Genomic DNA, 27,107 nt, shown 5'->3' with positions numbered 1-27,107 from the left:
CAGATGGCACTTACACAAATATACATGTAGGGGAACGTGATGAACGGGGACAAGGTGTTGGGGCCCTGGCATTCTGCACATCTCTCATGGCTGCATTGTGAGCATTTACTGCTTGCTGCTTTGTTGAATGTACGGCAGGTGGAGTCGCACTGTATCATCGTATGTCATTAACATCAGGATTGTGGAAGACGGTAGGGACATGACAGGAATGACATACGCAGGTCCAGTCGCTCTTTGCCTGCTTGATGTATGAGTTTTCGACCGGATCAAACAGCTCCATCTCGTTCCGCGGTAGCTGCCGAAGACAGCGTATAGTGCCAGCGATACGTCTCAATACAAGTAAACCAGCCCACTGATGAGAATAAGATGCCTCGAGTTCACGCCGACTAAGCTCAAATGTATGATTAGAGACTTCCAGTATTTAATATGGATGGAGGGCTTTGGGCTCCGTCCAGGCTGTGCACTGCGTAAGGCTAGGATTTTTTTTTCCCCCTTGCCAGCTGATTCGCTCAGCTTATGCATGGGCTTGACTGCGCCACTGCTTATGTTGCTGTTCGATGCGCACCAATAATATAAGATCCTTGGCCCAACTACTTGTATCTCTGTAATACATATAACTTCCTTGATCGAAGAGCATTGGGCCTGATGCATAGCTCTAGTGAATTACACAGCTACATACCTAGACTCCTAGAGGCTAAAGCCCAGTTCTCCAGGCAGTCTCCCTGCTCACCTCCTCTGTCTACTAGAGTAACCCCATACTGATTCTGGCCCGTCCTGCATATGAAGGAACGTATTAACCAGAATATGCACTATCTTTTATAGTCTAGACACCTTTTTGGCTAAGTGGTTTGATGTTTGATAAAACGCTAGTCTGAACCATGGTATATACCGACGCAGTGGTAGTGTTCTTGCCTAAGAGGTCAGAAAGGAGAGTCTCATTCACCTAGCTTAAGATCCTTGAGCTCCTAATCCATCGTCTAGCACATATATCCTAGGTAGTTTAAGTAAAGCTAACATGCGTCATCAAGAGCACAAGGGGGAACAGTGTCAGTGTGGGTATGTTGACCCTAAAGATACCAAAATAAACTGCTAAATCTATGGGGGCTCAAGTTTTCATGCGTCATTACGTCTGCTCTCAGCTGCATGAACCGAGCGTAAGTATATATTGTGCAGCTGCTAGTCAGGACTCAGATTCAACTAATCCAAGATTTGAGAGCAAGGATAGGATTATGGCCACTGCATTTCTGTCTATCGTATGTCTTACACATGATGAAACTCTTGGGTTGCAGTTCATCTGATCAGAGCTTAGAGACCATTCTCTGTTCCAGGAAATGAGTATGTCGCGCAGAACATGTTATACTCTCTTCGTACTTGACAATTCCAGGCTACATCGGTCGGTACCTTACGTTTCAATTGTCTGGTAACGTACCATAACATTACTCTTCTGATTGCTAGTTAGGAGTTTCGGGCGCCTTCTGGTCCACATCGCTGAACAAAACTATACACAGTATAGCCAGCTATTCAAGCTAAAGCTGGCTACGAGTCAAAATCCACAAATAGTATATCTCGAGATAGACCCACTCAGTCACGTATGCTTCAGTTGCAAGAGTTTTGTCATTCATCTCCTGCTGAGCCGCCTGCAGCAGCGGAGATTGTTAGCTTGTCCAGGTCAAGATCGAGGAGCAGGACGGCGTTAAACTGGTCAAACTGCTCAAAACCAGTTTAAAGAGAGGCAAATGAACAAGGAAAAACACCAAAAACATACAACAGCCAGGATTCGCTGGTGGTCACCCACCCAACTACTAACTGGCCGGCGTGTGGCTTAAGTACGGCTGAGCGGACGGGAAGCCCTGTTTTCCACACCCTGTGGTCGTATGTGCTAGAACAGTGTGATACACTATTGAAAAGTGTGAGGCATATCATGGAGGAATAGTGCAGCGTGCTGAGCACAAGCGGCCCTCCATGAATTCCCGCTGGTCGAGCGCCGTGCTTTGCGTTGGGAGGGCGGCATTATTCTTCCAAGAGGAGGTGCAGGCATCAATGTTCCCGTGCTCGCTGGCATTCCAGAATGGATTGCACTAGTGTACCTCTCCCAGCGCAGCGGTTGGTTCTCTAGAGTACACCGAAAAATACTGACTTAGCCTGGGGCTGCCATTGCGTTGGAAGTTTTTAGGATGAGGCCCGAAGCCAGATCAATAGGCGTTCACTGCCAAGACTTGTCAACTTTGAGAACAACCACCCCAATGATCTTAGAAAAGGTCTTGAGAATCGACAGGCTTCCGGGACACTCAGCTGATAGACTATGTAACATGTTATCAACTATTTCATGGTAACATATTCTAGTAACAGTACAATTAAGGTAATAAGAGTAGAAGCCGAAGTATTCTCCAAAGGACCAGAAAGCACCCAGAGCTGATCCTTCAAGAGGTTCAGATAAACTAGAAGATCTGTACATCACAGCCATTAATACTAATAATCGATATGCTGGTGATATCACCTTGCAAGCATACCTTTTGACATTTTATTTAATTATTTCAGTCACATGTGACCGCGCTTACAACAATCACATTTAAGACATTGCCTATGAAAACCTAGGGATACAGCCAGGACTAAAATAGCTGTGATAGGGTCACGCTATTACTTGAGTTTATGTAAGTTTCTTTTGCAACGTGGGTTTCACTTTGAAGGAATACGTACACCAAACTATCTCCCATCCCTCGGTTACAATTGAAACACACTGGGAGAAAAAAATCATAAGTATTGGTGTCTATAGGCCTTTCAAGGCGCGCGCTCTTGGGGTAAGTGATGCAATTCAGAATGCAGATAACTACTCCTGGATGACTCTGGTAACTTTTCTATTTTTGCATTTTATATACCGGCTTCTTGGAAGGGCTCACTAATATTTAGCAGGAGAATTTGTCGAGTTTCACAAGTTAAAAGACTTTTTCAGGCATGTGGAATGGGCGAGATATTTTACATTTTTGCAGTCATTCATTTTTATATATTTTGGTTGATCTCATGAATCTCCTACTTGATTGTCGCATGATTTTTGTCGGACCTCAGACGCAGCGTTGAAATAGCTTCAAGCTTCCTAGGCTATTATGAATAGGTAGTCCTCAGCAACAATTTCGCTGTTTGTTATCTCACCCGCCAATGTTTGGCTTCGTTGAACACGATCAAATAGCTCGCTGGGCTTGAGCTTTATTGATTGGTTTCCAAGGGTATGGTTCTACTCCGCTTCCCGGCCTTATTGAGTAACAAGCATGCATTAGTGGACCCACTGATCCACTTGTCCCCACTGCACCCGAGAACATGCTAAACCTAATCTCTTCTATTGCTAAAATTGCCTGTTTTGTAGAGCGCTGATCAGGAACCAAGTAACAAGCTTGCCAGATATGATGGCATTATACCAGACAATGCTGGCCTAAAGATTAGGGTATATGCAACGACCTCGCAACCGAGCTGTCAGGAAGTGTAGTACAGTTGTAGCGGGCAAACCTTACCTGTGCAGACTGTGCTGCCCTGTGTATGGAGCACGGCAACATCGCCACCCTCGAATTGTTTGAATTTGATCCAAGAGAGATAGCGAGTATATCTATGGATAGAAGGGTTTGAGAATACCAGAAGCAGCCTGAATATTCTAATGAGCTCCCAACTGACTTCATCGCCGGGGAGCATGCATTCATAGTACTATGGTCTGTGGCTGCCTCATACAATGAATAACACATGGTACTATCATGGGAAAGAACCGAGTCTATGACACCACCACTGAGGGTACTGCTGTTAGTATGGTAGTCAAACAGTGCTTTAATTAGCTCTCTGTGCTGGCTACTATCTGTCCTTGGATGTCTTTTTGTGGAAGATAGCTGCATGATAGAGAAAGTATAATGTGGCGACATTCCTCATGTCAATGGTTAGCTTGCAGTCAAAAAGCTTGTTATACATAGCCTATGCACCTAATCTTATCCTGCTCGGCATAAGACAAAGCAGGAGATGGCGGCATTGCGAAGACGGACTGCACGCCGGGCAATCCCATCAGCTAGGCTGATGGATGAAGAGCAAAGACTCCAGGCAAGGCTAAAACAGGACAGTATATAATAAAGCAAAAAAACATCAAAAACATACAACAGCCGGGATTCGCTGGTGGTCACCCACCCAACTACTAACCAGCCGGCGTGTGGCTTAAGTACGGCTGAGCGGACGGGAAGCCCTGTTTTCCACACCCTATGGTCGTATGTGCTTGGTAGGTACTTCTCAGAGTTTATATACAACGTTGTACATGAAAGTGAGCTAGCTCTGCTACGGCAGACGTTGCTTAACTGCATCGACAACTCCGAGCGGTCAAGCTGCACGCAAACTGGAAAGTGAGACTTGAAAGACCCGTGTGGTTGGAAAACTGTCCCATTGGCCGTACGAAGCAAGAAAACAATGTCTACAAAGAACGTCTACCAGCTACAGCTCGAACCTGTTCTGATCTATCACAAGATGGACTAAAAGTACAGTTGTGTGCACCTGGTGGGTGTCCTGGTTTTCGAGCCAGTCATCGAGTTCATTATGGGGAAGCCATCTGTCAAGAAAATAAAGTTCTTAATTCTAACCCGCAAAGAAAGCGTCAGTAAACTTTTCCATTCGCTAGATCTGGATTGGTCTATTAGATTTCGATCCTTGACACAATTGTTGGGGATCATACGACCCATCAACGGCTAAGTGGCGCCAGGAAGCATACGACAATGGCTCGGCATTCCGCTCCGCCGTCGATGAAGATCAATCATACATGCGGACCCAATCCATTCCAGCACTTGGACCTCAATAGTATTAAACTCTCTTCAATGGCATGGCGTAGCATTCGAAGCAAACATAGTCTTCTGACCAGGCCAGATCTTAGGAAAAGTCTATATATCAGCGTTGCAGACCAGTACGTCCCCTATTCATTTGTATTCTGAGTATCATCACAATTAGTTAACAAATATCTTCACCATGCCATCTGGTTCCTGTCTCTGTCACTCAGTCCAGTACGAATATAGCGGCGAGCCTCTCACCAAGGTAAGCCAGAGCAGACCTTGCAACCGCACACAGGTACATGTTAACATGACACAGGCCATCTGCCACTGTCTCACCTGCCGGAAATTCAGCAGTGGAAGTTCTGTCAATCTGCTAGTCCCCCAGGATCACTTCCACATTGTAAAAGGGACCACAAAGGAACACAATGTGACTCATGAGAGCGGCATGCATATGACTCTCCACTTCTGTGAGGCCTGTGGCTGTTTGCTGTACAAGACAGCAGATCGGAAGGATTTTGAGGGTGGTGTGATTGTGCTGGCTGGGACGCTGGACGATCCTCACGCTCTGGATGATGCCAAACCTGAGGCGGAATTCTTCGTCAAGGATCGAGCTTCGTGGTGGCCGGCGCTGGGTGATGTGAAGCAGTTGCAGGGATTTGACTGATTGTATCTATGTATGATTGTCTGGAGTCTTTTGAAAGGTTACTTGTATAGGTTGGGCGGGTAATTGATGATAATAATGTCAATGCTTTTCTGGCTTGTATAGTAGAGGACATACTTGCAGACATGCTAAGCCTGTGTAGACCCTGTATCCCTATACCTCAATGAGGATGTCTTGTTGATCTATGACAAGTCCTCAGAAATAGCACAGATGAGAACTAGTTGTGAAAACCATCCAGCCAATTACCAAGGTATTGTGGACTAAACGATCTTGAGAAAGTTGGAGGTGCCGATATAGAGTTAATACAAAACAGAAGAATGCATCTCCCGGGTTCATCATCGAAGCGAATACATCTAGGATAGTAGCTTGGTATTTTCTTCTGCTAGAGGTTGGGGCTAGGCTAATAGGTAACCATTTCTGGGAGTCATCTACGCTCTGGGCGACAACCGCGTCGAATGGCTGGTCTCTCCATGAATGAAGGACCCTCTTAATCTAGCGATGCTTCATTTCTATACAACACTCATCATGTTCAAGGACGGGATATCCACCATAATGCTTCCGCCTTCTTCCATCTCCTCTTAGCACCTCTGTTCCTGTTTTTGCGTCTTGGCTATGGCACAGGATTGGCTGATTCTAGCGATGCACAACATTGTAGAGACACAAATTGCATTATTGTTACGTAGTACTTGATTCTGGCCTTGGTTCTGCCCACCAGTGGATCTTCATGGACAAGTCTCCCCAGCCCTTGCGGGAGAGAATCCAGGATCAGCGCCGCGTGGGCCGCCTCGCCGATCTGTCCCAAGCGATGACTCCCTGCCGCGAACCCTCTTCCCTGTTCACTATAGATGGTGACTTTGCCTCCATCATCCAATGTCGCTGTCTTAATGCTTAGCGGGTTGTACTAATGTTCATTAGGTGTTAAGGAAAAGGCACCAGAGTCCTTTGGCGGAGGAGATTCTGCGGTTGGAGTACAGGTAAGAAGGCTTCTTTGATGTGATCAGTAGATGTGGTAACGTTGAGCTTACCCTCATAGCTAGTCACCATGAAAATTAATATCCATACGCAAAAGAGCTACGAACAGCATCCAGTTGGAACAACTAATATGTTGACTCACTGTAAACAACGTAAAAAGACAGAAAAGCAACACAAGAAAAGACCGTTCCTGCATTTGTCAAGTCGAGTCAGGATCTTCCACTATTGCCAAGCCCTTTGCTATCATCCTGTCATAATTGAACTGAAGGTCCAGTCCTCCACAGAGGTATAGAAGGGGTTGAACAACGACCAGGACAGCTTTACCATCAAACTTAGGGTCATCTTTCGTCGCCATCTGGAGAAAGTGCAAGTCCAGCGTCTCCGAGACCCAATGGAAGCGGTCCACCTTGTCGAGGCCGCGGATATCCCACCGTTGTCTCTCGGCCCAGCATCTGGTTGCCAGTTCGGCCATACGGCAATAGACGTCAACCATGATCTTGCTCCGTTGATCAACTTCTTTCGGGCTGGAGAGTTTACGCAACATGAGCCGCATCGGACCGTCAAGAATATTGGAAACGAGTCGTTCAACTGCGGATCTTCTTGCTTGTTTGCTCCTCTCTCCCAGGACTAGTTGTGCCGAGCCCAGAATTGTTGTATGGCCGTCCCAATTTACCTCTTCGTTCAATGGAACGATTGAGTTTGCAAGGCGAACCGTGTCACTTCGCCATAATTCTGCCTGGCCTTTATCGACTAGGTACATTACGGTCAGTCAGTTTGCTCTGCAGAAGGTGAGAGACCGTACCTGTTCGGAACATATGATACATGTTCTGTAGTTTTGTCGGAAGCGAGATGTCTGGTTTGCCCGCTGTGCTGGTCATTTCTTCCTGCTCATAAAAGTCAAAGTAGAGAAAGGGCTTCAAGAAGACATCCTCAAAGAGATGCTTGGTCCAGAGTGTTTGAGCAAAGAGCTGAAGGACTTTCTTTCGAGCATCAGCTGGAAAACGTTGTATCAAAGGCTCCCAATCTTCCTGCTTACAGTATCCATCCAGCGCAGCGATGATGCTCTGCTTCTCATTTGCTGACAACCTTGCGTCGACAGTTTTGATATCTCCGATGGCATAGTCAACTGCCCAAAAGTATACCTGATTTGGAATGCGCTCGCAAATCTTTGTGATGACTTTATCATCCATGCCTATATGAAGCCTACGCGTTCCTTCTTTTCCTATGGCATCGGATAATGCGAGATACCTTTCCCGGAGCCTCAGGTTTTCAGCTCTTAGATCCCTTAACTGGTGGGCCAAGTCATGAACCGGTGGTCGTTGGTCATCTTCGCATTCGCTGCTTGAATGTGCGTCCTCTCCAGGGGATTTCCTCGTCTCGCGGTGATCATCACATGGGGAAATGTCTTTTCTCTTCAGTGGAGGGGATGGATGTGCCTTCCGGTTTAAGCCAGGATTGTTAGCAGAGAGTCAGACGAGAGGATGCAAATAGCAAGCGCAGTAATCCGACATACATCAACCGCTGCCTCATCTGGGCCATCAGCGGCTGACAGTGCTGCAACTACTGTCCCCGTCACCTCTGAGGCCAAAGAACCTTCCGGTTGGACTGATGAAACTCCTGTGCCGTTTCCCTGTAACTAAGCAGCAAGCGTAAGCCTCCACGCCGTGAAGAAGATGGGCTGGCCAAGTCCAACCGAATACCAGCATAGGAATCCTTCTTACCTCAACGGTAGCCATCTTTTGTGCAATGCGCCGGCTTCTTCTTTTTTGCCATCGGGAGTGAGTTCTTGCTGAGACGATAAGGGAAGGGCAAAAGATGAAGATTTATAACCTGCAAGAGTAGTGCATGGAATTATCGAAAGTAGAGAACTGAAGACGAGAACAGACAGGACGGCTGATCAGATGTCAAAGAACAGGGGGAGTGAGAGCAAAGAAGAGAAGATTCTTTGTCTGAAAAATCTCGCTTCCGGGTGTCTTGAGACATCTTGCCAGGGTGGCTGGAGAAGTTCTTTGTCGCTCCGAAACCATCTTCTAGATTCTTTTCCCCAACTTACAAAGAAAAATGCCCCCCACCTGTGGTTTTCTCGCTTTGCTTGGATCATGATCCACCTTCTTTGTCAATGCATGGGTTGCAGTTCAGCGAGGTCTCGGGTATCTAACACAACCTCAAGACCTTGTTGGAGTTTTTTGGGCAGTGATATGAGACCTTGCCGAACTGCATGCGATCGTTAAAGAAAAAGGAGACCGTCTGTGTCTCACAGGTCTCAAAGGCTCAGAGACATGATTGAGATTTCTTGGAAGGATTAAGCCTGACCGTAAGTTTGTGTTGACTTGAATTACGAAACCTCTGACAGTCTGTCTCGGACGTTTAGGTGTCGCCAGGTCCGGACTCTCTTCGCCAGCTTGACGTGGGATGGATTGCTTGAAGGCATTTCTTCTGTCTGGTCGTTATAATAGCTTCAAGTGTTGCGTCCTAGATGGCGTTGAAAACCAGAATTCCATATCGACATCAGAGAAATTGCCATCCAACTTGTCACAGCCTATTTTGCGCACCGATTTACCATGAATCCAAAATGCAAATTCGTTGTCGGTGTCGACTACGGCACCACCTTCACAGGTATACTATTCTCAGCTCAGAAGATATGCTTGATCTGATCTAACCTCGCAAAATAGGCGTCAGCTATGCGTTTGTAAGGGAAGCCTCTCTGTCGAATATCAGGCTTGTCCGCTCCTGGCCCGCTCCATGTGGACAGTTCAGTAGCCCCCATGTCCCATCCAGGATAGCGTATCCTCAAGGCAATTGCGCGATTCAGGGAATCAGTTGGGGATTCTTAATTGAACACGGGGTACCCGCCTCTTCCGGGACCAAGTTACTTTTGGATTCAGGTGTGGATATAACCGAGTTCAGTGATACGGTTTTGGAGGCAGCAACCGGATTGGGAATCATGAAGTTACCTCACGGAAAGATCGCCATCCAGGTTGTGACAGAGTTTCTGCGGGAGGTCTATGTGAACATCTGCCGAGAGCTGGAGAAGCACCTTGCCATGCTTCATTCTCCTCTTCGTCCTCGCGATGTGCAAATGGAATTCTGGGTCACAACGCCAGCAGTCTGGTCGGATCAGACTCAGCTCAAATACAAGGAGGCTGCTATTCGTGCAGGCTTTGGACCAAGTGATGACAGGTTGGGCGATTACCATCTACATGCTTTGCGAGCCCGAAGCCGCCGCACTTGCCACTTTCAAGACAATGCCACTATATGGACCCGAAATGCAGATCAAGGTGCGCCGTCCAATATTCAGCGCGAAAGAACACTGGCTAATCCTGACCGTTTAGCCGGGTGATGGGGTATTGGTATGCGACTGTGGAGGCGGCACCGTGGTGAGTCAAACGCTCAATGTTGGAGCCTACTGGGGCGCGGCTGACATGACCTAGGACGTGACAAGTTATCTGATCTCGGAGGTCTCTCCCAGGTTGTCGTTTGATGAGCTAACATCGGCCGTTTGTAAGTCCCCTTCCCTCAGGCCCATTGGATGGATGATGGCGCTGAAAGTGAACAGGTGGTATGTGCGGTGCCACAGCCATCGACCGCAATTTCTATCTTCTTGTGTCTGAGAGGTTTGGGGCGGCGTTCAAGAACTTGCCCCTCACGGAAACAGGCGCAGATAGCAATTTTATGGGTTCCTTTCAGACCATCAAGGAGGAATTTAGCTGTTCAGCTGTGGACAAGGTCTATCGACTTCCCCTGGCCATGGCCCTCAACAGCCCCAACCCTACGTTCTTTGACGCAGAAAATCAATTCGTTCTGCTTTCCAGGTATGCAATTCCAGAGTTGACAATCTAGCTGGAGAGGGTGTCTGACTGCTCGTGACAGCAATGACGTCCGTGGGATATTCGATCCGGTGCTTCGCGGGATTACGCAACTAATATACCGCCAGATTGAAAGTGCCAACCAGGAGGTTGGCCGCTTTATCATCAACGTACAGCCGCTGTTATTCGAACAAAGGGTCCCAGAGCTGATTGAGATGCAGAAAATTGTGTTAGTCGGCGGGTTTAGCCAGTCACCATATCTACGGGAACGGATCTCGAAAGCCTTTGTCGTCGATGGCAAGCTGGCCATACTCACTCCAGCAGATCCGTATGTGTCAGCAAGGTCTCCCACTGGCAAGGAAGCTGACCGCATCACAGGCAAACAATGGTCATGCGCGGCGCAGCAATTCGGGGACTTGGAGGGCCCCAGCCCACCACGAGAAAATGCCGAAACCATTACGGCGTCGAGCGTTCTGTTTGGATCAAGGGTACCGGGACGGTCACAGGGTTTGCCTCCTGGGTCCTTGCCAAGGTGAGTCATAGCACCTGTCCGCGAGATGCTACGTGATGCCAACTGTTGGTTACATTGCGAAGGGGGAGCGATATGCCTTGAATCACACGGCAACGCAAGACTTGGTTGTCCCCCATCGCGCAGGGGATTCACTGCTGAAGACCAGTAACATCTATGGATGTAATGATGCGAACGCCCCACAACGAGTTGATCACCCAGGTGGGTTATTGTTCCTAAGCGAATGCCGTTGGGGTAAATATTGATGCAATCCAGGTGTTGATCTCATCTCACAGCTCATGTGTGACTTTGCCGGCGTCGAACTTGCTCAGTTTCCGCAATCTCGAACGGGCACACAAGTGGAGTATCTGCTAAGTTATTCCATTGAGATCACCTTTGGCGCCCGGGGTGTGCTCAAGTGCAAGGCTGTCTGTCAGGGTCGAACAGTCGGAGAAACTACCGTCCAACTTGCCCGAGAGCAATGGTGGGGATCTCTGTCGACGGTGCTTGGTTTATCCATGGCTTAGCGATGTTCGCTGTCGACTTTTCACTCTCAACATGGTAACTCATTTTCTTTCGAACTGTACACATCAAAGTTGCTAGCGGTTGCTGTATAGCGCGGATAATGTTCCTGTCTGACCTCCTATTCCCATTCGGGTTGTATCACTTTCCGAATGACCATGAGCCTCAAGACGTACGTCTATAATTATCCAAATCTGTTGCAGATAGGTCTCATCCCACGTTGTTGTCAACGTCAACTAATCTTTAGCCAACTCCTTTTGATGTATTGGGTAACCGGCAGTTAGGGTCTGTGGTCAGAATGGGCGGCTGAGTAGGTAGCATTAGAAGAGGAAGAGGATAGTTTGCTCCTGTCTCACCCAGTGCTTCAGGGCCACCCGACAAGAACGGAACATGGGATAATATGGAAAGACATTGAAACCCCTGAAGTGAATGACGAGGGTATGTGTGATACCAAGAGCTATACATAATCCTGCTTCTCTCCATCCTACTGCTCTTTAGTTCTCGGATGTGATGAACTAACATGGACCGTAGCTTGTCATCGATGAGACTCCCGGCTATGGTAGCACTTGACAAATTTCACAAATGGCATCCCGCAATGGCAGTGAGTGGATCATTTTCTCATCCATCCTGTACTCCCGAATTTGAAAACATCCGCATCTGTGGCCGCGGTCACATAAGCAGCAGCCTGGGTCATGGCCGTTCGGCAACACAGGCACAACGCCCATATCCGCTATATGAAGGTTCTCGATGCTAAACACCCGGAAATGATTTGTCCACCGCCGCATCAGCGGCATTGTTCTTACCATCGGCTACCCAATCTGCAAACCACGATCTGTAGCCTGATGTCTTCCGTGCTTTTTGTCAAACAGACCCCGCGAAGGTTTCGAGATTCTTGAACCGTGCTTGCATGTCCTTTCACCAGAACGTTTCATCTCCTACCCGGACGCCCATTCGTCATAGAGATGTTAGGTTACCCTTACTTTCAGGGTATACTCCATCCTCGACCCCAGCTCATTACACGTCTCCGACGGTAATATACAGACGTACTGGAAGTCTGTCGCTGTGAGTGAGTCTCTCATGTCGGCAAAAGTGCTGATTCCAAACAAACAGAGAGTCATAAGGCCGAGAACGTAAGTTGCGTGCTGAGGGCTAGGATTTAGTGTGGAAGAAGTAGGTAGGCCTACAGCCAATCCTTCATCCTACCTAACCGCTACACACACTGAAGAGGCGCCAGGCAACATGTATCATTGGTAGTTATACAGCTATACTTGCTTTCGGAGGAGGAAGGCACGCAATAATAGGAGACATAGAAGAAAGCAGCGAGTCATATGGACGTTGCTGCGGGCGTGTCTCCGTCTGAGTGGGCCGTGCTTGTTTGCCATAATGCATGCAAAACCTGGACAACTCACACCTGCATAGACTCCCTCGTTATGGGCCACACTAAGCTAGAACCATTGTCTCCACGCTTCTTATATCTCTGCTTCATCGATGGAAACAGCGCATCTGCTGGTGTCAGGAGCCGACAAAGATGGGGAACCGAAAGAAGACTGCGTACTCCAAGACGAACGGCGAGTCGAATATGCACATGGAGGAGCCTCAGGGAAGCGGCTTGGAGGGTTCGCCTCCCAGAGACGCGCAGATTGAATATAATCAACCCGAATCCTCGTAAGTCTCCTGACGGATCCGACTACCTTTCGTTCAGTTGAGTCTGACACCGCCTAATATAGCCCATATGAGTCTCCAATCGCCACTGTCCATATCGGACGCAGAACATACATGATTCCAGTATGTTATATCGAAAAGTATCCCCAGTTCGACACTTCCCTCATATGGCAATTCAATTATAACCTCTCTGAGGTGGACGAGGAGGTTGGCCACACCATTGCGCACTTCCTGTGTACGGGTAGTTACGAAACGCTCCGGACCACATCCGACTCAGGTTTGTCCAATGTGGCGATAGAATACAGAAGGAGCATGCTTGTCTACCACGCAGCCAGAAAATATGATTTATACGACCTGGAGGTGTACGCAAAGAAATACATCCAGATGTTCGGCCAGTCGATGTCCGCTTTCGATAGCATGGAGGCTGCAAGAAAAATATACTCAAAACTTCCCCGAGATGAGGCTTGGCTTCCCAGCTACCTCCATGAACGGCTCCGACTGGCTTTTTTAATGGACGCAAACATCTTTCAGGGCGACGAATTCTATGATGGCGTTGGGAAAGACCCTGATTTCGACAAAGCCGTCATGCGAATGGTTGTCAACATCTACTCTGAGGCATTGTCTAAACAGGGCACTGCGGCTGTCCTTGAAGAGACTGTTGCCGAAGAAGGTGTTGCCGAAGAGGATTCCAGCGCACCTCCTGTTGCCGAAGAGGATTTGACTGAACCTCCTTTTGCTGAAGAGGCCTTTGCTGAAGATGCTGTTGCTGAACCCCCTGTTGCTGAAGAGGCCTTTGCTGAACCCCCTGTTGCCGAAGTTGTTGAAGACGCTGCCAGTTTCAGTCTTCCAGCAGAGCCTTCACGCATAACGCTAGACCTCGGATGGGGCAAGGTACGGGATACAGGTAGCAAAACGGGGCTTCGTTTTCTTGATGCAGGTAATGGGCATATGGAAAAAGACACAAACGGGTGGCATTCGAACAACGAAGCTGGGGAGTCGGTTGGATTCAGTGTTCCTCCGAAAGAAGTCAAATCTGGAAAGAAGAACGGCAAGGTCAAGAAAACCAAGAAGAGCAATAAAAAGGAGCAACTGGCAGAGCCGGTGCGGACATCCAGTGACAATTGGTAGGGCTCAGCTTCAGCTTGGCCGTTGGTCTCACTCTCCCATGCTTCGTTGCACCACTTCTTAGCTGTCTCTCTGTTGTTTCAGATCACAAAGGATCTCATCGAGATGGCATATGAGCTATGTCCTTAGGCAATTCAACGCACGTAGTTTTATCTTTCCCAATCATGCAGAGAATATATAATCATGAGCGTGAAGTGTCTACAGTCTTGCGGGGGTCGGCTCAGGATCGGCCCGATCATTAGGGGCACCAGCTACAACACCCGCCATCGCGATGCCCATCTGTTGTGTTTTTCTGTCTTTCTGTCGACTTCACGGTGATCCACAAGTGCACGTACAGGATGAATAATGACTCATTCCACTACTTTTCGCAGCTGCCTCCAGAACTCCGCCGTCTCATCTGGACACACAGTCTACCACATCGCATAGCAGAAGAAGACATTCCGGTCTTCCTCCTCGACGGCAACGAAGCCCGTCAAGCCTGCTGGGCCAGGCGTATAACGCACCAAAACGCTCAGCCGCCGACCATCGCATTCGTCAACCGCGAGTCTCGGCAAGTCGCGCTGGAGCACGGCCGCTGGCTGGAGTCGCAGGAGACGACGAGTCTGGATTCGATATGGGTGCAGCCGCGTCGGGACGTGCTGCATCTCAACTGGACGCGCATGCGCTACAACGTCTGGGGCAATGCAGACGACCCGTCGAGCCCGATCGCCATGTTCTTGTGGCGCGCGGAGAGCCTGGGGATGCCGCCGTCAGTCGTGGCGGAGATCATTCACCCTTTCCGCTTGAAGGCGCTGCTGGAGGGCGCTGAGGGTGCGGATGCGTCGGACAGCCCCTGGCTTCTGTATCGCGACGGAACCAATAACGACGTGGCGGACATTGCGTATTGCGCGGAAAGTCCACGCCGGCTAGATGTCGCCATGGCGGCGGTTTCTCTGCACATCCCCCCGGAAGCGGCTCGGAGGTCTGGCCTGTTTGGGTTGCTGGGCGATGCGCCTGTTCAGATGGTCGACGTTGGCGATGTGACTCGGTTGAGGCAATTTCAAGCCTTATTCGTGGAACACGCCTTGGCCAAGGAACCGGCTGTGCAAGCGCTCTTCGAAGCACTTGCAGGTTCTCGATTCCAGTCTGCCGTGGAGGTATGGCAAAGACAGGCTGAATGGATCATCCTCGCGTACATGTGGCAGCGGGCACGGATGGACAACGACGACCTTCTGGGGACGGACCCGGGCTCCGCGTGGGTGCCGTACCTGCCGGAGCGAGAGTTCCTCAGGATGTCGGAGTATTTGCCCGATGAGAAGCATCCGTGGGTCAAGCAGGCGAGGCAGAGTGCGCCCCAGCTGCGTCCGCGGATCATGGTGCGATATTGTACCAATGAGTGTTATCTACCGGAGCGCCTTCCTAAGCACTTTGGGACTTATTGACAGCAGCAAGTATATCTCTATTTGCACATACTCATAGAGAGTGTTCTTTTCTTCCACATACCCCAACGGTCGGTCATGCTGCTTTACACGCCTCAGCTAGATGGTCATGCATGCCCTGCGTCTTGGTAATCGCCTCGACATGGCTCAGCGATTGTCCCGCCGTATTAAATTTGCTGACATAGTCCTTCACCTCCTGCTCCACCTTGTCAAACCCCTGTTTGCCCTGGTTATCGCTGATGGTCTTGTCCGCGTCAATCTTCCGATACCCCGGCACTGGCGGCCTCTCGATGGGATCCGTGTACGCGACGGTGAACCCCTTCTTCTCCATGAACTCCGCGAACGCTTTGGTGATCTTCTGTGCCTGATCGTAGCGCCGGGCGTCGGCGTGGGCCCGGAGCGCAGCTATCATCTTATTGATCCGGTCATCGGCCGGCGTTTTGCCGTCGGCGTGGAGCTTGGCAATGGCCTTGGTGCCAATATCCTCGGCCTCCGACATGACCGTTTTGAACGTATCCGGCTGTTCCCAGCCCTTGAAGATCTTGACATTGAGAAAGTCGCCCTTGAAGCCAGACTTGTCGAACTCGGTGCTGAAGACCTTCAGGTCCGCGCCCTCGCCGATGTGAGCCCAGTCAACCTTGTTAAAATCGGGCACATCCACGAGCTTCGGTTTTTGGCCCTTGGGCGGCTTGATGATTTTGCCGTTTTCGTCGCGCTCCGGCTCTTTCTTGACCCGGCAGACTTCCCTGATGAAGGCCTCCATGTCGCAGACGACGCCGGCCTGGGCGCAGCCGGGCGCCATGCGCGAGTTGGCGAGGCCGTGGGCGTCGACTTCCAGCCGGTACAGCTGGTAGAAGAAGAGGGCTTGGTATTTCCCGGCCACTTGGTTAGCCGTGACGCCGGCGGCGAGGAAGACCGCCAGAAACAGAAGTGGGAGCATGACTCTTTCTTTGGTTTCTACCAAAGAAGAAAGACAGGAAGAAAGAAATATGCAAGGATGCAATGTCCAGAAAGGAATTACAAAAGACGGCCCCCCAGGGAAGTAAGGGCCGGCGGTCGACTAAGACCAGATCTCTTAACATTACTTTCCTGCCGACTCCAAGGTCTCTTGAACAAGCATCCCGCCAGCCAAGACCTCACCCTGAGAGCCTCATGCTCTATCAAGGGGTGGGGGCCGCGGATCAAGCGGCTCTACGAAAGTGATTGTAACGATAGTATAGTTCCTGTCTGAGCTCAATACCTCGGCTACTACCTTGGATATTAACCCTTAATTAGCGTTGCATATACTAGATATATGACCCACGGATCTTGATCCAACCGGTCTCTCTACTGAACACTAGCCTTGTGGTTGCGCCAAACCTAGCGTTTAGTAGACCCGGACTAGTGCTTAGTAGGACGCCTAATACTAGGCTTGTAGGACGCCTAAGACTAGTGCTTATAGGAGGGTCGGTTGCATTCTGAGTAGTTCTTGCTAAACGAGTCAATATCAATCCATTTGTTGCTCGAGACTCCAGGCCTCCTTTCCAATGTCGTCCCTGAGTTTCCTCAAACTGACCTGAAATACGCTAAAGTAGATGACCGGAGCTCCTGCCTGTTCTAAACTGGTGAAATGGATACGCGAGATAGTCCAGCATAGCATCGATCCGGCGGTGCTATTGGCATCCTGTATACTGTAAGTGGAATGGGGGTCTATCTCCATTGCCTCAGGAGGTGAAAGGCATAGAATCTTTACTTGAAATTAGCATGAAAAAGAAAAATCCAAACATCATTCTCTTTCAATGTTCACTTCGTCTCTCAACACAAGCCGTGATAAATCCTCACATTACTCACAGACATGGTCGTCATGTAAGCCCGAAGGCCACTCAACCCAGCACTATACCTTCCATCCTGCACCACCATCCGCGGCGTGTTCAAGTCATCCACGTAGACAGCGATCGAGTCTCCCCTCGTGCGGATCAGCAGGCGGTACGTCTGTCCGGCCGTGATATCCGCCGCCGGAGCCCTCTTGAGCTCATTCCACTGGCGGTCCGCGAAGCCGAGCACGACGTATCCGACGCCGATCCCAGCATAGTACCCGTTGTAGCTATCCGGCCCGGCCGTGGCGTTGGACACACGGAAGATGAAGCCACCGTTGCCGTTGGCGGTGGCGTCGATGGAGACGTCGCCCCCGTAGATCACGTCGTGGGAGGTGACGCCCATGGCCAGGGCCTTGGCGATGGGCGAGGCAGACAGCACGGCGGCCCCGGACGACGAGACGTGGTATGTGCCGTCGACGGCCGTCCACTTGCCCATGGTGCCGCTCGAGAAGTCATCGCTGAACGCCAGCGGCGAGATGCAAATGTTGTCGAAGGCGGCGCCCGTGCCGTACACGCGCACGCCGTTCATGCCGCGGGCGTACGTGCCATCCGTGACGCGGACCGCGGCCGTGCTCATGTCATCGACGAACACGGCGAGCGCCGTATCCAGGGCCTGCACTTGGACGTGATGGGCCGTGTTGGCGGCCAGGTCGGCCGCCCCGCTCCCCAGCTGCGTCCAGTTGTTGCTCGCCCGGCCGAGGACCACCCCCGAGGCCGAAATCCCGGCGTAGTAGCCATTGTAGGCGTCGGCGCCCACGCTCGGATTGGATGCGCGGAAGACAAGCCCCGCGTTGCCCGAGGTCGAGGGCAGCGTGACGTCGGCCTCGAAGAGGAAGTTGCTGAAGTTGCTGTTCACCAGCGCAAGGCCCCCGAGGGATTTGCGTCCGACGAAGGCCCCCGAGGATGCGTCAAACGACCCGCCGTAAGTCGTCCACTGGGCCGCGGACCCGCTGGAAAAGTCATCGCCAAACGCGGCGTCGCTGGGGATGGACGATGGGGGTGACGGCGGCGGCGGCACGTAGCTGGAGCCGGACGAGAGGCACCCAAACGACACCTCGGGGACCGGGGTGGACTTTGCACTCGGGCTGAAGCCCCAGACGGTTGCGACGAGGTACGTCCGGTTGGCGGCCGCGGCGTAGGCGCGAGCATCGCCCGGGTCGTGGTATCCAGTGCCGATGCGCCAGCTATACGGCTGCTGCTCTTGGCTCGTCTGCACCGGCGCCAGGGCAGCGTCGGCGAGGAAGGCCGCGTCGAACGCCATGACGTCCTGGCGGGCGAAGCCAAACGCGTCCTGACAACTCGGTGGGATGGGGTCAAAGCCCAGCGCCGAGCACATGGTGCCGTCGGCGGCTGTTCCCCAATCCTGGGTCAAGCTGGTCTTGAGGTCGGCCCGGCATGCCTGGGAGAGGAAATCGCACTTGCGGCCCCCGTCGACGGCCGCCTTCGCCTCGGGCTTGGTGGAGATGAAGACGTGGCGGCAGATGTACCACGAGGGGTCCATGGCCAGGGGCTGGCCGCCCGATCGCATGCTGTCTGGAATGCCAAACGTCAAGGACGACAGGACGGTGGTGGAATTCTCCACGATAGACGCCGACAGGGGCATTTCCTGGGCGATCTCCAGGTACACCGTGTGGCCGTCGCGGCGGGAGCCCGGGTACGGCTGCGTCCAGTCGAAGCCATCTATGGCGGTCGAATTGACGGCGACAGGCGTCGTGAAGGCGGCGGTGACATTCTGATAGGGGACAGCGAGGACGTTGCTGCTATTCATGAAGAATTCCCCATAGTCGATGTAGACGGGGGAGTTGAGCGCGGAGCCCATTGTCCTTGTAGCTAGCCAGATGGGGTACTTCAAGAGAGGGAGCAGAGTGAGCAACTGAATACACCAAGATCACAATCACAGAGAAGTAAACAGGATGCGTCGTCAGTAACAGAGACGAGCTCTCCACGGTGCTTACCCCGTGCAAGAAATGGGATCGAGTCCGCACCGACAATCAAGCGCGGCAATGCAACTTGGATCTCGACTTTGCGAAAACATGCCCTTGTTTGCCACCCTCGGAGATGCTCGGCTGTCCGTTCGAAGCATCAGCTCAGCAGCCGCAAGGTTACATGGAGGCATCTCGTGGTTTTGGCCGCACCGCCGCTCCCCCGAGATGGTGGCATTTGGGGGCTGCAGATCCCCGATAGTCTAGTGGGACGCCGAGGCAGAAACGGGTCGCCTAAGGTTGAGTTGCAGATGGACACTTTAGTGCCAATTTGCACTCTGCGGACAAACCAGACTTCAGAAGCTTTCCCTGTTTCTCAAGGGGGGCTGGAGCCTCATGCATCATTAGGGGGAAGCGGGCAACTCCGACGAGGGTTGTCAGCTTTCCTCGAATCTCGATAGCGCGACAGGAAATGGCCTGAGCTGATATCGGCAGCTTACAGGACGAGCTAGCATTACTCATTAGTCCGTTATATGCACCATATCCCTCCAAGGACCCCGACTCTGTCTGTTCCTCACATGTCCCCTTCCCCTCATTCCCTGCCAGCACGGGCTCCGAGAACAGAATGCGGCCCTCTTTTGTCCTCCGTGCCTCTCTGATGGGCCTCGCCTCGGCCGTCACAGAGAGCTACAATGGCCAGTATGTGGACGACTGTCCCCGTCTGTGTGCTGACGCCGGTCCCAGCCCGGCCAACTGGACTCACCTCCACCATCTCCGCAACCTCGAGCGCTGTGATCAAACGGTCCTCTTTGGTATGAACGTCCATAGCTCTGTCGCCGATCCAAACACCATCCTCACCATCCGCGCCTGCGTGGCCAGCCAGGGCCAGACGTACGAGCCTGCCGCCCCCCCCGATGTGCCTCAGCAGCAACGCCCACGCAACCTCGCTGTCGCTGAAAACTGCGGCGCCAAGGCAATCCAGACAGCTTTCACTCCCCATGTTGGCCCTTCGACGCTTCTCAAAGCGTCTGGCGCGGCTCCGCAGTCGGCTGATGTGGCCGAGGCTGCTCGCCAACTTGCCTTGTTCGTGGGCCAGAGCGCCGAGTGCGGCGCCACCATCTTGTTCGCCAAGCACAAGTCGGCCGTCGTGGGCTTGTATTCTGGTGCCCAAATCACCAAACATGCCGCGCAAGGCGTTCTCGATTCATATGCGGGAAAGCAGACTTCGGTCCTGCACATCTGCCAGCCTGCAAGTGCAGCCCTGACTGTCGGAGTGGTTTCAACAGGGTTTGTTGATCTGGCCGCGGCTCAAGAAGCCGTCAAAAGCTGGAGCAATGGCCTCTGCCTTGACAGGACCACGCCCGCGACCGCCGTCAGCATGGACGTGCTCGTGCCCACCATGGATACCGGGTTCAATGCGACTCGCGCCGGCCACGGCAACCTCACTGCCAGCTCCCGCGCAGGCACCATGCTAGACGTGCGCCCTCAGGCCCAGCCCGACGGCACCTGTAACACATATACCGTCAAGGATGACGACGGGTGTTGGGCCCTGGCCCAGGCGTACCACCTGCAAGAGAAAGACATTGAAGACTTCAACAAAAACACCTGGGGCTGGGCCGGCTGTGGGAACTTGCAGAGTGGCCAACTCATCTGCCTCAGCAAGGGAAACCCCCCTATGCCGGCGCCGATCCCCGACGCCATCTGCGGCCCACAGGTGCCGGGGACCCAGAGGCCTTCCAACGGCACCGCATTGGCGGATCTGAATCCCTGTCCCCTGAACGCATGCTGCGATGTCTGGGGCTTTTGCGGCACGACGGCCGACTTCTGCACCGAGACGCCCGCGGACACTGGCGCCCCCGGGACCGCAAAGCCAGACACCAACGGCTGCATCTCCAACTGCGGGATGGAGATTGTCAACAACGGCAATGCCCCCGCCCAGGTCAAGACCATCGGCTACTTCGAGGCGTTCGACCAGCTGAGGGCGTGTCTGCGCATGAGCGTCGATGAGATCCCGGCCCAGAAGTACTCGCACGTCCACTTTGCCTTTGCCACGGTCACACCCGGTTTCGACGTGGACACCTCCAGCGTCGAGGACGAGTTCAGACGATTCGTGAAGAGGACCGGCTTCAAGAAGATCCTCTCCTTTGGCGGCTGGGCGTTTTCCACCGACCCGAGCACCTTCCAGCGCTTCAGAGATGCCACCAAGCCGGAGCACCGCGACACCTTTGTCACGAACCTGGTGAGCTTCATGAGCCGCCACAACCTGGATGGCTTCGACTTTGACTGGGAGTACCCGGGTGCACCGGACATTCCGGACATCACGCCCGGAAGCCCGGACGAAGGCCAGAATTACCTGGCTTTCCTGCAGCGGCTCCGAAGCAAGCTGCCGAGCGGGAAATCCCTATCCATTGCGCTGCCGGCTTCTTACTGGTACCTGAAGCAGTATCCTGTCAAGCAGATGGCCAAATATGTGGATTACTTTATCTACATGACGTATGACTTGCACGGCCAATGGGGTAAGGAAACGCATAGCCCTGTCTACCTGTCTACCTGTCTACCTGTCTACCTGTCTGAACCTGCATAACGACTTGTGCTAATCATGTTTCGTGACCCTGAATGCAGATGTCGACAACCAATGGGCCATTCCCGGCTGCCCAGCCGGCAACTGTCTTCGATCCCACGTCAACAAGACCGAGACGCACGATGCCTTGGTCATGATCACCAAAGCCGGCGTGGAAGCCCGGCAGTTAGTCGTTGGCGTCACCAGTTACGGCCGAAGTTTCCGCATGAACGATGCGTCCTGCTCCGGCCCCTTTTGCACCTATGCCGGAGATCGGACTCACTCCATGGCCTCTGCCGCCCCGTGTACGGCCACGGGGGGCTACATTGCCAACGCCGAGATCCACGACATCCTCCAGAGCCACGGCAACTACTCCATCGTCAAGGCGTACGTCGACAAGGAGTCGGACTCGAATATTCTCCTGTACGGGAACCCCGGAGCGGTGGATTGGGTGGCCTACATGGACGGCGCCGTCAAGGCCCGCCGCATCGACTGGATCAAGAGCCTCAACTTTGGGGGTTCGACCGACTGGGCCATTGACCTCCAAGCGTACTCGGACAATGAGAACGGCGACGACAGCGACGACGGCGACGGCGACGGCGCCGACGACGAAGCCGGCGACGACATTCCCACCTGCCGCGCCGACCAGAACCCCGGCGCCCTGGACGGTCTCGCGGATACGGCCGACTCTCTCGACCCCGGGTGTGTCAACCTCTTCGCGATGGACATTCTCTACGCGCAGCTCCTCGACAGCCTGTCGCTGTTTCAGACCAACTCGCAAGACTACGACGACAAGTTCGGCTGGTACGAGAAGTGGACCAAGGAGCAGATCCAGCCGCGCATCGACGACTTCATGAAGCTGGGCGAGGGCGCCGGGCTCAAGTACTTTGACTGCTACTGGGCATACACCGGCCGCGATGAGACGAAAGATTCCTGCCTCGGCATGCCGCACATCTGGGACACGTCCGCCGGGTGGACCATCCGCTTCGACCTCGTCGACAACCAGGGCTTCTTTGACGCGCTCGCCGCCGAGACGGGCATCGACGCGTCGTGGGTGACGTTTGGCGACGAAACGTCCGACTACGTCTGCGCGGATCCGGGCGACGTACGACCGGGCCTCGGCCATGTGCCCTGCCGGAAACTCTACTGCCAGAAGCTGAACTACCCGCAGAAGGCCTCCGATGATGCGATCCACGTCGGCAACCCGAAGAAGCTCATCGAGGCGTCCCTGGGCAACGTCACCGCTCTGCGCACGTCGCTCCTCTCGTCCTACCTCAGCGTGGGGCTGTCCTTCTACGACGACGGGCCCAACGATGGCGCGGCCTCCGACGCGGTCGTCGCCTACTCCATGCCCGTCCTGCAACTCGCCGAGGCCGTCAGCAGCATGAAGGACATTAAAGACATCGGCGAAAAGGCCAAGGAGGAAGCAAAGAAGCAACTCATCTTCAAGATCCTCAGCATCGTCTTCATGGTCCTCCCCTTTGTCGGGGAGGCCCTCGGCCCCCTGATCGGCAGCGCCGCGTCCATCGCTCGCATTGCGCTCCTCATCGGCGAAGCGGGCAACGGGGCGCTGACGGTGGCCGACATCATCGAGAGGACCCGTCGTCCGCGCCGTTTGCGATCCTGGGGCTGATTGCGGGTGTTGGCAGCGGGACGGGCAAGCTGTCCAAGGGGGAGGCACTGGCGGATGCGTCCAAGGCGCGGGGTCTGTTGAAAGCCAGCGATCTGGCCAAGTTTCCGCAGAGGTTTCGGGATCAGGATGCTTTGGTGCAAAAGATCGTCAAGAGCCTGTGTGCGAGGAAGTAGGTGGCATCGTGAGGAGGCTCTGAAATCTGTTTGTTGCCAATTAAACGGTTTCGCAATAGCAACTCTATAGAATAGGTTTAGGGCTGGTTCAGCCATTGGACTGGGGGTTATCAGTGGGTTCCTGGGCCCATATGCTTCATTCTTCCTCCCGTGTGCTGCAGGCCTCATATACTATAGTGCAATGGAGATCATGTTGTTTCCCTTGCTCGCTCTCCTAAGCCGAGAATCAGCAGATGTACGGCTCCCATAGACCCCCCAAAGACCCTGACCCACTATTCTAGCATATCGGCTGGACAGGCAGGACGCGGAATGGTGAAGCTTTAAGCTTTCCTTTTCCTTCCGAGGGCAGACAACTTATATAAACTCTGCGAAGTCGACGACGTCATCCAAATGAATCATGAAGCTATAAGACCCCCACCATTTCTTGTGCAGGCCATCTGTTGAACCCTCCATCTCCAAGGATCATTGCAAAAAGGGGGGGGGAAAACACGCAAGACCGTTGAAGTATGGCTGACCAAAATGGCGCAAGAGCAGGTATTGAGGAGATCCTGGGGTATACCTTCCAGGACCCCACGATTGTATACGAAGCCGTTTCGCGAGAACGGAATCCGCGTCTCGCCTTTCTAGGCGACAAAGTGGTAGGGTTGATTCTGCTGGACATTTGGTATCGAACCGAGACGAGCTGTGGTATGAGATGCGCGTTCGGGATCAGGATCTCTTTACGCTGATGAGACACAGCCCAGGGATACTCCCGACTTCAAGATTATGCGACCAACAAGGCCATGGCTCACCAGGCCATCAGGCTGCACCTGGACGCATTCGCCGCGCCAGGTCCGTCTCAGTCTCAACGTGCGACGTTGGGCACCCACGGCCTCGGAACCGAGATTGAGGCCCTTGTCGCTGCCACCTGGATCGATTCTCGACGAAATTTCGAAGTAGTGAAGAGTGTCATGAAGAACCTGCACCTTTGTCCTGACCACGCATGAGCATTCCGGGTGGCAGTCACTTCTTCTGCAACTGTCTGGGGTCCGTCAGTGTTGGCAGCCATCGAAAGGCTCCAACGGATGACGCTCCCCAGACAGTTGCAGAAGAAGAGGCTGCCACCTGGAATGCTATGGTATCAGGATAAAGCGTGTGTATAAAAGTCGAATCTGCGCTACTATCGCTCGCGGCTTGTCGAGGACTTGATGACACACATCCTTCCCTTGACTAGCATTGTTTGCTTGACATAACCTTGTGTAAAGAGAAAAGAAAGTAAAGTAATGTCATTGTTAACGGTTTGAATCAGTAGATAAACTTCAGAGTTTCCACTAGATCTCCTTTTGGGATGCTCTCATGCCCTAAAGACTAGCAGCTCGTCCAACCTGCCCTTGCTCCTTGGATCCTGGAGCAGCTTCAAGCATCCCAGTCCCATAACACGCTGTATTCTTATTCTTCTCCCTGGGATCACACATCTGAATGGCAAGTCGGTGAAGTCACCAACCACAACAAGGCCGCTACTGGCCATCCTCTTGTATATGTATATTGATCCATGATGGAGTGAAATGTAAACACCCTTGGCTGTACAAGCATCTTCCATTCTTGCACTCCTGACCTTGGCATCGCTTCTTGATGGCATCTTGACTACCCTCCTAGTTGCCTGGGATGAACCAAGCGAATAGCGATATTTTTTCAGTTTCAGCCTTCCTTGGACATAGAAACCTATATCCGATCTCCGAGTCCGATTCCGAGCGAAACCCCGACAACTGTGCCGAGACCGAGTCCGGGTTGCCTCCTCGGGCAATGAAGTATGCGTAGCCTCTTCTGCCTACGGGTAGCACCACGTCTTCATCGGGAGTCGGACGAGTATTTGTCTGCCTGGGTGACAAGTCAGGTCATGAGGTGTACGTGTCCGCGTACGTGGGACATGGACACGGTGACTCATAATGGTCACGGTAGCTGCTTAGACAGGTATGTAGATCGCAGTCAACCCGTCGGATTTAAATGTGTAGTCGTACAGACGGATCAAGTCATACAACCATACCGTATCCAGCCAACATGCAGCATTCATGCCATTTCAGTCAGCATCCCCTAGCCTGGGATATCTCCATGCTAGAGGAGCATCCTTTCTTTGCTCACCTTCCTCCTCCTCCTCCATACCACGACAGCTTCGAGAGCAGCTCCGGGGAGCCCTCGAAATGCAAGACCAAGGGGACCAAAGAAAGAGCCAAGAAGGGTATGAACGATGAACATCCCGAAGAGCCAGAAATCAGGTCCGGTCATTCCTGTGGCCGTGGCCGGCGCGGATTTCATCATCGCCATCCGGGACTAGGACATCACCTCCATCCCCACGTACACGAGCATGACGAGGAGCATGGATTCAGCCGATGGTCCGAACAGGAGGGACTGGGATTCGGACATCACCACCACCACAGATATAATCACCCCTGGGGAATGTTCCGCGGACTAGGACGAGGCAGAGGCAGAGGCAGAGGCAGAGGCAGGGGCAGGGGCAGGGGCTTCGGCCCTCACTTTTACCACTTCCACCATGCGATGCATCCCGGCTTCCACTCTTTTCACCACTCACACGACCCGACCAGGTTCACGCCCCCGCTCGATGTCTTCGTCACACCTACCCACACCATCATCCACGTCTCGCTCCCGGGAGCTCAAAGATCGGATTTGAGCGTTGCGTATGATGCATCGCGTGCCGTGCTCCGCATGGCTGGGGTTGTGCTCCGTCCCGGAGTTGATGACGAGATGCGTCGGGCTTTGCTAATCGGGGAGAGAGGGCGTCATTTGGGGGTGTTTGAAAGGGAGATGCCGATCTCCCACAGCGTTGCCGTCGAGGGGATCCGTGCTCGACTGGTTGATGGCGTTCTGCGGGTTGCACTTCCTAGAGTTGAGGGAGACGTTCCACAACCCGACGAGGAGATGGACGAGGTGGACAGGGAGAGTGCAAGCAGGGAATTCAACAGTGATGGGAAAGAGGAAGAACGTGAGGTGGAAGACGAAGTTGAGCGGGAGTATGTGAAGGTGGATATCCAGTGATTGCCGTAGCATATACAACAGTATCATGAATCTATTCCACCCTATATCACAATCTGGCTCGATATTAGTCCATCCATATCCACCGGTGGCCCTATCTGTTTCTTAAGTTGACCTGAGTAACAGCCACTCCACTCTACCTTAATCCCGGAGCACCAACAGCGCCCCTACCATTGAGTCTATGCTGCACTAATACAGCTGGATGCAATACCAGTGCGAATGTTATACTGCTGACTTCTGTTCTGAGACCTCATTCAGAGCTGAACCATGACAGCAGGTTCACGGATATCTATCTTCTGTGTATTTCATGACACTAGATAAAATCATTACATGAAGATGATCATTGACACATACATACGACGACCAGCTCTGCTTGGCAGATCGGGTAAACAATCCACAGTAACAATGGGAAGCTAAGTGAGCCTTGGCTAATGAGACCGGTTCTCAGTACCCTAACTCACTGCGCACAGTCTGGGACTGA

General features: G+C 52.6%; 10 protein-coding genes and 2 non-coding genes across 12 annotated transcripts; 8 read left to right on the top strand and 4 right to left on the bottom strand.

Annotated features, from left to right (window-relative positions):
- Positions 1 to 1,758: 1,758 nt before the first annotated feature.
- On the bottom strand, positions 1,759 to 1,874 carry AFUA_5G06914. The gene has a single exon (XR_013344516.1). It is a non-coding gene; the product is annotated as a ribosomal RNA (ribosomal RNA).
- A 2,244-nt stretch (positions 1,875 to 4,118) lies between these two features.
- AFUA_5G06912 lies at positions 4,119 to 4,234 on the bottom strand. Its single transcript, XR_013344515.1, has one exon. It is a non-coding gene; the product is annotated as a ribosomal RNA (ribosomal RNA).
- Positions 4,235 to 4,717: 483 nt separating this feature from the next.
- Positions 4,718 to 5,745, top strand: AFUA_5G06910 (GFA family protein). Its single transcript, XM_748850.3, has 2 exons — positions 4,718 to 5,043; positions 5,098 to 5,745. The coding sequence occupies exons 1-2, from the start codon at positions 4,978 to 4,980 to the stop codon at positions 5,443 to 5,445; spliced, it is 414 nt and encodes a 137-aa protein (XP_753943.2). The 5' UTR covers positions 4,718 to 4,977; the 3' UTR covers positions 5,446 to 5,745.
- An 801-nt stretch (positions 5,746 to 6,546) lies between these two features.
- On the bottom strand, positions 6,547 to 7,604 carry AFUA_5G06905 (uncharacterized protein; the record flags this gene model as incomplete). Its single annotated transcript, XM_001481450.2, has 2 exons — positions 6,547 to 7,164; positions 7,217 to 7,604. The coding sequence occupies 2 exons, from the start codon at positions 7,602 to 7,604 to the stop codon at positions 6,614 to 6,616; spliced, it is 939 nt and encodes a 312-aa protein (XP_001481500.1). The 3' UTR covers positions 6,547 to 6,613.
- A 1,371-nt stretch (positions 7,605 to 8,975) lies between these two features.
- On the top strand, positions 8,976 to 11,255 carry AFUA_5G06900 (Hsp70 family protein; the record flags this gene model as incomplete). The annotated part of the gene is made up of 11 exons (XM_748851.2): positions 8,976 to 9,030; positions 9,087 to 9,103; positions 9,167 to 9,594; positions 9,747 to 9,791; positions 9,857 to 9,915; positions 9,971 to 10,226; positions 10,285 to 10,390; positions 10,442 to 10,548; positions 10,599 to 10,752; positions 10,815 to 10,950; positions 11,005 to 11,255. 11 exons carry the CDS (start codon positions 8,976 to 8,978, stop codon positions 11,253 to 11,255), a joined length of 1,614 nt encoding a protein of 537 aa, XP_753944.2.
- A 1,523-nt stretch (positions 11,256 to 12,778) lies between these two features.
- Positions 12,779 to 14,265, top strand: AFUA_5G06880 (uncharacterized protein; the record flags this gene model as incomplete). Its single annotated transcript, XM_077804779.1, has 3 exons — positions 12,779 to 12,915; positions 12,978 to 13,656; positions 13,702 to 14,265. 3 exons carry the CDS (start codon positions 12,779 to 12,781, stop codon positions 14,038 to 14,040), a joined length of 1,155 nt encoding a protein of 384 aa, XP_077660917.1. The 3' UTR covers positions 14,041 to 14,265.
- Positions 14,266 to 14,375: 110 nt separating this feature from the next.
- Positions 14,376 to 15,458, top strand: AFUA_5G06870 (2EXR domain-containing protein; the record flags this gene model as incomplete). The annotated part of the gene is made up of 1 exon (XM_748853.2): positions 14,376 to 15,458. One exon carries the CDS (start codon positions 14,376 to 14,378, stop codon positions 15,456 to 15,458), a length of 1,083 nt encoding a protein of 360 aa, XP_753946.2.
- Positions 15,459 to 15,597: 139 nt separating this feature from the next.
- On the top strand, positions 15,598 to 16,686 carry AFUA_5G06860 (uncharacterized protein; the record flags this gene model as incomplete). The annotated part of the gene is made up of 1 exon (XM_748854.1): positions 15,598 to 16,686. The coding sequence occupies one exon, from the start codon at positions 15,598 to 15,600 to the stop codon at positions 16,684 to 16,686; it is 1,089 nt and encodes a 362-aa protein (XP_753947.1).
- A 563-nt stretch (positions 16,687 to 17,249) lies between these two features.
- Positions 17,250 to 19,130, bottom strand: AFUA_5G06850 (uncharacterized protein; the record flags this gene model as incomplete). The annotated part of the gene is made up of 1 exon (XM_748855.1): positions 17,250 to 19,130. The coding sequence occupies one exon, from the start codon at positions 19,128 to 19,130 to the stop codon at positions 17,250 to 17,252; it is 1,881 nt and encodes a 626-aa protein (XP_753948.1).
- Positions 19,131 to 19,858: 728 nt separating this feature from the next.
- Positions 19,859 to 23,762, top strand: AFUA_5G06840 (putative class V chitinase; the record flags this gene model as incomplete). Its single annotated transcript, XM_748856.2, has 2 exons — positions 19,859 to 21,749; positions 21,856 to 23,762. 2 exons carry the CDS (start codon positions 19,859 to 19,861, stop codon positions 23,424 to 23,426), a joined length of 3,462 nt encoding a protein of 1,153 aa, XP_753949.1. The 3' UTR covers positions 23,427 to 23,762.
- A 298-nt stretch (positions 23,763 to 24,060) lies between these two features.
- On the top strand, positions 24,061 to 24,624 carry AFUA_5G06830 (ribonuclease III domain-containing protein). Its single transcript, XM_748857.2, has 2 exons — positions 24,061 to 24,286; positions 24,338 to 24,624. Exons 1-2 carry the CDS (start codon positions 24,106 to 24,108, stop codon positions 24,583 to 24,585), a joined length of 429 nt encoding a protein of 142 aa, XP_753950.1. The 5' UTR covers positions 24,061 to 24,105; the 3' UTR covers positions 24,586 to 24,624.
- Positions 24,625 to 25,636: 1,012 nt separating this feature from the next.
- On the top strand, positions 25,637 to 26,687 carry AFUA_5G06820 (Hsp20/alpha crystallin family protein; the record flags this gene model as incomplete). Its single annotated transcript, XM_748858.2, has 1 exon — positions 25,637 to 26,687. The coding sequence occupies one exon, from the start codon at positions 25,637 to 25,639 to the stop codon at positions 26,627 to 26,629; it is 993 nt and encodes a 330-aa protein (XP_753951.1). The 3' UTR covers positions 26,630 to 26,687.
- Between the last annotated feature and the right edge of the window lie 420 nt (positions 26,688 to 27,107).

Source organism: Aspergillus fumigatus, chromosome 5, assembly GCF_000002655.1.
Source record: "Aspergillus fumigatus Af293 chromosome 5, whole genome shotgun sequence".
Taxonomy (NCBI): Eukaryota; Fungi; Ascomycota; class Eurotiomycetes; order Eurotiales; family Aspergillaceae; genus Aspergillus; species Aspergillus fumigatus.
The sequence above is the reverse complement of the archived record's forward strand: the minus strand, read 5'-3'. Positions and strand labels throughout refer to the sequence as shown.